The sequence below is a fragment of the Chlorella variabilis genome (genome assembly GCF_000147415.1).
Source record: "Chlorella variabilis unplaced genomic scaffold CHLNCscaffold_1, whole genome shotgun sequence".
Classification (NCBI taxonomy): Eukaryota; Viridiplantae; Chlorophyta; class Trebouxiophyceae; order Chlorellales; family Chlorellaceae; genus Chlorella; species Chlorella variabilis.
This window is the reverse complement of record NW_005435087.1, coordinates 2,060,712-2,069,028: the sequence shown is the minus strand read 5'-3', so window position 1 is coordinate 2,069,028 and position 8,317 is coordinate 2,060,712. Positions and strand designations below refer to the sequence as shown.

The following is an 8,317-nucleotide window of genomic DNA, read 5'->3' as shown; positions in this document are numbered from 1 at the left end:
GGGGGGGGGGGGGCGAAGCCCTGCGGCTTCGTGCTGCCAGGTAGGAAGCACTTCGTCACCGCAGAGGCAGAACACGTGCAGGCCAGGTGGCGGTGGCTGTCATGCTGTGGCAAGAGCCTTGGCCGCCTGCTGCAAGCCATCAGTGGCTGGGGCCGCCTTGGGCTGCTTGGGGATGAGGCCCACGTTTTCCAGGATGGCGACTGCAGGGGGCGGCGGGCAGGGGCCAGGGAGGGGTGACGGCTGTCAGCGGCAGCTTGCTTCCCTGCTCGCTGCACGCCAGCCCTGTAACTGCAAAAAAGGGGCTTGCCCGCACCCAGGAACCGGCGCAGCACGGCGCCAGCCAAGGGCCTCACCCGCCGACCGCTCCAGGTTGAGCGTGTACATGTGCACCCCGGGCGCGCCGCTGGCGAGCAGCCGCTGGCACATCATGGTGCCCAGGCTGATCCCGTACGCCTGCGGTGCAGGGGTCGGGCAGCAGGCGTCGCTTTTTTGCTCTTTCTCAAGCCGGCAGCGCCCCTCCAGTCCCTCTCTCGACACAAGCACAGCAGCCGGCCCCGCCCCGCCCCCTCCCCCGCGCCTTGACCGCCTCGTCGCTGCCCTTGATGGTCTCCAGCGTGTCGGCAATGTGCTGCGGCACGGCCGTCTTGCAGAAGGAGGTCATGCGCTTGAAGCCGCCGTAGGTCATGATGGGCATCACGCCGGGCAGGATGGGGGCGGTGATGCCCACAGACCTGCGCCGGAGGAGGTTGGGTGCAGGGCAGCGCAAGTCGGGCACAGGCGAATCCTGCACTCTTCCTGCTTGCTTCCTCGTGTGGCGCCCAGGGGCGCCCCCAGCCCGCAGCCGCAGCTGAGGGCCCCTCCAGCGCTGCCGCCGCGCCGCCGCTGCCGCGCGTGCCCGCCCGCTCACCGGCAGTCCTTGACAAACTGCAGGTAGCGGTCGCAGTCGTAGAACAGCTGCGTGACCACAAAGTCCGCGCCCGCCTCCATCTGCAGCCGGCGCGGCGCGCGGCGCACCACGGCGCGTCAGCCGGCAGGCCAGCCGGCAGCGGCAGCCGTCCGGGAGCTGCGAGAGGCAGCCGGGCAGGCGCATGCCGCGAAAGACCCACCCCCCGTGCATCTGCCGCCACCTTCCACGCTGCAAAACACACAGGCCAGGCGCATGCCGCCATAGACACCCACCCACCCACACGCACACGCACCCACCCACACTCAACACCCACACACTCACCAACACCCACACACGCACACGCACCTTCTGCTTCAGGTACTCGATGTCCGCCCAGTAGTTCTTCCTCATCTGCCTCTCATCCTCTACAATCACGTCGGGGTGCGCCTCGGGGTAGCCGCTCACGCCGATGCCGAAGAAGTCGCCGTGCTCGGCGCTGCGGGGGGGAGGCAGGGTGCAAGGAAGGTTGGTGGGGGGTCGAGTGTGTGGCACGGTGTGTGTTTTCGGTGCCACCATGCTGTCCACGCCGCGGCAGCAGCCCAGCAGGCGTGCCCCGGCCCATCCCAGGCCAGGCGAGCCCGGAGCCCAGCCCAGCCCCAGCGCAGACGCCCCCAAACCCACCGGATGTACTTGACGAGGTCGAGTGCGCAGGAGAAGCCTCCCTCCACCACTTCAAAGTGGTCCTGGCCCTTGGGAGGGTCGCCGCGCAGCGCCAGGATGTTGGTGATGCCATACTCCTTGGCCTGCGGTACATTGCGGTACGGTACAGCACGGTACGGGAGGCATGCAGCAGGGAGGGTGCAGGCGGCGGCGGCGGGGCAATCAGGCAGGCCGCCGTCCTTCGCTCCATCATGCCGCCGCCGCCGCTCACCTTGGTCAGCGCCTCCTTCAGCTTCTCCACAGGCATGTTGGTGCAGGTGAGGTGCATCATGGTCTCCACGCCCACCTGCGCATTACACACGCGCACACACGTGCACATGGCCATCGCATGGCTGCCACTAGAGAAGAAGCCCAGGGTTGTGCACATGCTCTTCCCATTGACGCATGCAGCTGGTGCAGATGAGGCAGCGGCGATGGGCACAGTGTGCTGCTGGCAGCCGGGCAGGGGACGAGCTCGTGTGGTGGCAGTGGAGGATGCGTAGAGGTGGCCACCGGCGGTGCTGGCAGCCTGGCTGCGGGTGCTGCCCAGCACCCCATGGGCACGCACCTCCTGCTGCATGCTGCGCGCCACGTCCAGCGTGACCTCCGCGGTGGAGCCGCCTGCGCCCCAGGTGATGTCACAGAAGCAGGGGCCCAGCGCCGCCATGCGCATCTGCCGCTCCTTGAGGTTGTGCACGCCCTCGTCAGTCTTGGGTGGGAAGTACTCAAAGCTGAAGAAGGATTTGCCCTCCGCAATCTTCCCATTCAGCTTGTCAATGATCTTCGTCATGGCTGCCTGCCTGCCCTACGGTGCTTGGCTGCGGCAGGAGGCGGCAGGCTGCGGCAGCGGCGTGAGCGGCGTCTGGCGAGGTGGATGCTGGCAATTCGGGGGGCTCTGCCGCTGCTGCCTGGTCATTCCCGGGGCGGCCCTTCCTCTGACTAGCCAGCAAGCCTGCCAGTGCGCCCGATGGCCCGGCTCGCAACACACAAGCTATGCTCAGGCCACCTTGTACTCGGATGCCCTCCGCACCTTACGATGATCTGTTTTCGGTGCAGCGGGCCAATTGGGAGTCCCGGTGCAGCGCAATGGCTGGGGATGAGTGCGGGGGTCGCGGTGGCGAACAGGCAGTGGCGTTTCACCTTTCCACAGCCGCAGACCAACCCGACCGCTCCAACAACCAGCGGCCGAATCGGGCCGGCAAACACAGGAAAACCCATGCAGCTGAGTTTTCTTTTGTGGAAAAGGCACCATTTTATGCTCACTGAGGCCCGCGCCCCTGGCCATTGCCACGATGACTCCCGTCTTGTCGATGGGCGCGGCGCAAGCGTCATCCTGCGCTGCCCATCCGCAGTTTGCACCCTGTCCGCCTGCCCCAGCTCGGGCCCCGTCTGCCGCAGCTGGTAGGAGGAGCAGGCGAACACAGGGAGCAGCGATCAGGCCCCGCAGAGCCTTGCAGCAGGTGGCACCAGCAGCGACGGCGGCCGATGCTGGTGGCGGCGGCTGCGCCAGCAGCGGCAGGGTAGGCAGCAGCCTGCAGGCGGGCACCACGATCTTCACAGGAAGCAGCAATGGCAGTGCAGCGCAGCGAGCCACGCAGCCCCAGGCTACCGTGCCGCCGCCAGAGCTGCTGCCCAGCCATCTGGCGGTCATCATGGTGGGTGGCTGCAGGCTCATTTTGTTCCCGTGGGTTAACGGGCTATTCTGAGGAGCACGCACCTAAATGCACCACCTCACGACGTCACGCGCTGGGGATGCAGGATGGGAACAGCCGCTGGGCGGCCGCCCGCAAGCGCCCAGCCGCCTTTGGCTACCAGCAGGGCGTCGAGGCGCTGCGGTCTGTTGTGCGGTGCTGCCACAGCTGGCGCGTGCCCTGCCTGACGGTGAGCCAGGGCCCCAGTCAGCCAGCCTGCCAGCTGCGCCTGCGCAGAAATCTGCTAGATTGGCTGCATGTGTGCTGTGCTAGTGTCGTGCGAGGGCGCCTCCCCCTGTGCCCCTTTCGCTTGCTGCCGTGTTGCTGCCGCAAGGTCAGCCTAACCACACGTGCCCGCGCCGTCGCCTCCCGTCCACCTCCAGGTGTATGCCTTCAGCGCCGAGAACTGGGCGCGGCCGGCTGCCGAGGTGGATGCCCTGCTGGCGCTGATGGAGCGCACGCTGGCGGCTGAGGTGGCGGAGCTGGCTGCGCAGGGCGTGCGGCTGCGCTTCATCGGGGAGCTGGGCATGCTGCCGCAGAGCCTGCAGCGACAGATGCGCAGGTGGGTGGGGGGCTTGGTGGGCGCTGGTTGGCACGAGAGTGTCGGCTGGGTGTGGCAGGCATGCGGCGGGTGTGATGGCCAGGCGTGAGCCAGGGCAAGGGATGAGGGAATGGTGGTCGTGCTGCTGGTGAGGGCCGAACTGGGCACAAGGCGCAGGACCGGAGGCCCGTGCTGTGCCGCGATGCCCGGAGGCGATGCGCCGACCCCAGCTGCCACAAATCGCACTGCTGCCTGCTGCTGCAGCGCCGAGCTGGCGACCGGCGACAACAGCGACCTGCACCTCACCGTGGCGGTGAGCTACAGCGGGCGCCAGGACGTGACGCTTGCGGTGCAGGAGATTGCCCGGCTGGCGGCTGGCGGGGAGCTGCGCCCCGCCGACGTCACCCCCGCGCTCATCGAGCAGCACCTGGCCACGCGCCAGCTGCCGCACGCCTGGCGCCACCCGGACCTGCTCATCCGCACCAGCGGCGAGCGCCGCCTCTCCAACTTCCTCACCTGGGAGTGCGCCTACTCGGGTGGGTGCCCAAGGGGCGCCCCTGCGCTGCAGTGCTCGTGTGACGGCTGGCTGGGCTTATGTGTAGGCGGTCAGCGGGGCACGGCAGCTGCTGCCAGGTCCTGGCTGCCGCCCGGCTGACGGCGGCGGCTTGGCGTGCCGCCGCGCGCATGCTGCTGCAGAGCTGTACTTTTCTGATGTGATGTGGCCTGACTTTGGGGAGAAGGAGCTGTTCCAGGCGCTGGAGGACTACGCGCAGCGGGAGCGCCGCTTTGGCAGCCGGCGGCGCCCTTAGACGACACCCGCCTTCCCAGCTTCTCCGCTTCTCTCGCTCGTCTCGGTTCCAGCCATCTGTTCAGCCCACCATCCGGGCCGTGGTGCGGCCCTGTACATTGTCATTTCTTGGCCTCCGGCCCGCTTGCCTTCCTTTAATGAATTCCTTAGCCTGGCAGTCCACTCCCTGATTGCTTGTTTGTCCACACCACAACACTAGCGCAAACTAGCGCATTGCCTGCAATCCTGTGCCCCGCTGGCGCACCCCACGCGCATCCCGCCTGTGCCCTCTCGGTGGTGCGCTCCCTTCGAGATCCCTCAGGGCTGCATTCCTAGGGCCCTTGACGCTAATGATGTCCTATGGATTGTTCAGTTCAGCCATGGCCCTATCTATGTGACTGAACCAAGTGTACCTCACAGCTGGCGCCGCCACAGGGCCGATCACCCATCCACCTCCTGCGGGCGCTCTGTTGTGATCAAAGTGTCCACAATTCATATGGAAGCGGCCGATTTGGACTTTACTGATCGCGCACAAGTACTCTTTCCTCTCGCAAGCAACAGGTACGCTCGTCAAGAGAAGAGAGACCTGCTGCAGAAGGCCACGCGCATTAATGAGTTTAGGTTACCCATGCGCATCATTGCAAGCTGAACCAATCAGCGCCAGCCGGGTTGCTGGCCTGGGTTGGGCAGAGGAAGCGGCGGCCGCGACAGCAAGGCAGGGCGGAGGTGACAGGGCGGCGGCAGGCCGCATGAGCCCGCAGGCAATGGCAGAAGTGCATGTTGTGCAAGAAAGCAGTAAGGAGTCAGGTAGCAGTTGCGCAATTCAACAGAGGCCCTGGCACAAGAGACCCGACAAACGGCAGCACGACGCGCGGTGGGAAGGAAGGATGCATGAAAAGGGGATGATGTTAGAGAGAATGCTGGTTCGATGCTGTGGACCCACTTCCTGCCATGTTGATAGAAATGGCATCTGCAGCCGCGCTTGTGAATCGCAAGTTGTGATTAACTGTGTGCCCGTCGCGCCCAGCAGCGGCGGCGGCGGTGGCTACCGGCCAAACACCAGCTGCCGCCCCGTCGCCCTGGCCCCTTTCCCAAGCGCTTCTGTGTCGGCTGCAGGAGTGCTCGCCCTTGGCCTGAGCGCAGGAGCCTGTGGGGCATGGTGAAAAACCCTGCGCTTCAGGTTTTACCCATTCAGGCCCCAGCCTCCCGCAGGGTCCGTGTCTCCAGCCTACAAGGTCCCGGAATTCCTGCCTCTCCTGCGATTTGATAATCACAACAGCAGGACCGTGCCAGGCTGGCGAGGGTGAGGCGGACGGCCTCATGACGCCAGAGAGAGACCGAGACCCAGACTGTGCTCCCTCTCTCCTCGGGACGGTGGTGACACCATCACACAGTGGCCTCGCCTCGCCAGGAGCGAACACCCAAACCACGGCGGGCATGCTCAAGCAGCTGGGCACGGCGGCGTGCCCAGTGAAGACCCACCTGCCGCATTCCGTCTTCGAGGATGCCCACCCGGGGGAGCAGGCCCCCGAGATCAGGTGCGACCACTGGGAAAGTGACTGAAGGCCCCGCCTCGGCACCAAACGCTGGGCCCGCCCCCAGGCTGCTCCTGGCTGGGGTGACATGACCAGTGGGGGTCGTGCTGGGGCCGGGGAGGCCCCCTGGGCGGAGCCCTGTCGTGGCAAATACGCAGCGTAAGGGGGTCTTGGTCCTGTAGTTTCTTCGCTATTCACGCCAAACAAGCACCTCCAGCGCCTGTATGCAGGGCATACAAGCTGGGCAAGAAGCGGTGGAGCTACAACCAGGTGGAGCTGCGGCTGGCGCACGCCGACGGCAGCCGGCGGGCGGCGGTGAAGCAGACGGCGCACGCGGCCGATGTGCAGTTCCCAGACCCCAGCCAGGCGAGCCGCCGCCGCTGGGCGCTGCTGGCAGAGGCCGCGGGGAGGCTGGGGGGCGGCCAGCCGCCCGCAGGCCGGGGCGCGGCCGAACAGGCGCACAAGCGTTGCCGCCCTTCGTTGGGGCACATAAGCAGAGTGTGCCCTCGCAGCCTGCCTGCGGCCCAGCGATTCTCTGCCTGCCACCGGGCCCCGCCTGGCAAGGCTCACTGCCGCCGCCGCCGCGCGCCCGTGCCTGCAGGACTCTGCCGTCTGCTTCCACGTGCAGCTGGAGTCTGGGCACAAGCTGCAGGCGCACCTCTACATCGTGTTTGACCAGCAGCCGCAGGAGCAGCCGCAGGCCGCGGAGCAGCAGCAGGAGCAGCAGGAGCAGGGCAAAAGCGCAGCCGGCGATGGCGGCCGCTACCTGTGGTGCGTGCCCGCGTGCTGCCGCCCCGCCTGGAGCGGCGCTGCCCAGCGTGCACCTGCGCGCCGCTGCGCAGCACACCTGCGCCCTGACCTTGCGCCTGGTCCCCCCCCCCCCCGCAGGAATCTGGTGACCCGCAAGGACTGCTGCAAGGGCTGCGCCGGCAATGTGCTGCGCTCGCTGCAGCGCTTTGGCCGGCTGGGCAAGCGGTCGTGGAGCGACGACAGCCCCGGCAGCACCGCCACCACCACCTCCACCGCCATGAAGGTCAGCCGCGTGTGGCAGCGCGTGCGCGTGTGTGCGTGTGTGTGTGTGTGCTGGGGGACCTCCAGCGGCCTGCCTGCAACCCGGGGAGGCCTGCCTGCCTGCCTGCCTGCCTGCCTGTGTGTGTGCTGGTGTGCTGGGGTAGCGGCCTGCCTGGTACCCTGGGAGGCCTGCCTGCCTGCCCGCCTGCCTGCCTGCCTGCCGGTCCCGCTCGGCGCGCAGGCCGTGGCCGACCCCGCCCCACCCCTGCCCTCCCGCAGGACCCGCGCTACATGTACGTCTCTCTGGATGAGGCGTGCACGCACGTGGACGCCCCCGCCTTCCGCCTCGTGGCCGGCATCTACGACGCAGCCGGCTCCCGCCTCATCACCACAGCCGTCAGCCCGCCCGTGCGGTGAGCCCTCGCTGGGGCGCTCGCCCCGCAGCCCCTGCTGGAAGCCCCCTGGTTGGCTGCTACCCATGGCTGCTTCTCCCCTGGTCGCTTCTCCCCACCTGCCATGCCCTCTCCTGCCATGCTCTCACTGTCATGCCATCTTGCCTGCCGCCACCATCCTCTGCCCCGCAGCGTGCTGGCCAACAACGATGTGCCCACCGGCGCCGCACGCATCCCGATGGAGGCGTGCCTGCCCGCCGACTGGGAGGGGTGGAGCGCCGAGGAGGCGGCCGGGGCGGCAGTGCAGGGTGCAACGCCCGGGGACGCCGCGGCCCCGCGCCCCAAGCGCTCCCGCAGCGCCGCGCTGCGCCGCGGCGGCGGCAAGCACGAGGTGGGTGCCGGCGCCCGCTGCCTCGCCCCGGCAGCTTTCCCTGGCTGGCCGCATGCCGCGTTGGTTGTTGGAGGTAGGGCCTGCGCGTTGCGCCACCTGGGCTGCCGCATGCCGACCGGCCGCCCCGCCTGCCTGCCTTCCTTGCCTGCCCCGCAGCAGCCCGAGCGCAGCAACAGCAACAGCGCCACCACCGTCTCGGAGGAGAAGGGCGGCGGCAGCGGGCTGGCGGGCGCAGCCGCGGCGGCGCTGCCGCAGGCCGTGTCTGCGCCGGTGGGCGTCATGCCGCTGTTCCGCGGCCTCAGCGGCGGCGGCGGCGCCCCCCCCGGCAGACGCCTTCACCTTTGCTTCCCTCCACGCCCACGGCGCCTCCCTGCCCCTGCCCGA

At 68.1% G+C, this 8,317-nt stretch overlaps 3 protein-coding genes across 3 annotated transcripts in view; 2 read left to right on the top strand and 1 right to left on the bottom strand.

Moving 5' to 3' along the window:
• Positions 1-243: 243 nt before the first annotated feature.
• On the bottom strand, positions 244-2,755 carry CHLNCDRAFT_33591 (hypothetical protein; the record flags this gene model as incomplete). Its single annotated transcript, XM_005851811.1, has 8 exons — positions 2,616-2,755; positions 2,154-2,423; positions 1,818-1,892; positions 1,568-1,689; positions 1,253-1,382; positions 908-987; positions 584-731; positions 244-453 (listed from the first exon to the last, which is right to left on the bottom strand). Exons 2-8 carry the CDS (start codon positions 2,373-2,375, stop codon positions 244-246), a joined length of 987 nt encoding a protein of 328 aa, XP_005851873.1. The 5' UTR covers positions 2,376-2,423; positions 2,616-2,755.
• A 449-nt stretch (positions 2,756-3,204) lies between these two features.
• On the top strand, positions 3,205-5,017 carry CHLNCDRAFT_29281 (hypothetical protein). Its single transcript, XM_005852146.1, has 5 exons — positions 3,205-3,240; positions 3,344-3,466; positions 3,660-3,838; positions 4,082-4,353; positions 4,514-5,017. The coding sequence occupies exons 1-5, from the start codon at positions 3,238-3,240 to the stop codon at positions 4,624-4,626; spliced, it is 690 nt and encodes a 229-aa protein (XP_005852208.1). The 5' UTR covers positions 3,205-3,237; the 3' UTR covers positions 4,627-5,017.
• Positions 5,018-6,041: 1,024 nt separating this feature from the next.
• CHLNCDRAFT_56560 (expressed protein) overlaps positions 6,042-8,317 on the top strand; it is a gene marked incomplete at both ends in the record, with an annotated part of 3,867 nt that continues 1,591 nt past the window's right edge. The window contains 7 exons of the mRNA XM_005852145.1: positions 6,042-6,142; positions 6,370-6,481; positions 6,741-6,910; positions 7,028-7,172; positions 7,430-7,563; positions 7,735-7,933; positions 8,090-8,203. Of these exons, the coding sequence (XP_005852207.1) occupies positions 6,042-6,142; positions 6,370-6,481; positions 6,741-6,910; positions 7,028-7,172; positions 7,430-7,563; positions 7,735-7,933; positions 8,090-8,203 (975 nt within the window). The remainder of the gene's footprint in view (positions 6,143-6,369; positions 6,482-6,740; positions 6,911-7,027; positions 7,173-7,429; positions 7,564-7,734; positions 7,934-8,089; positions 8,204-8,317) is intronic.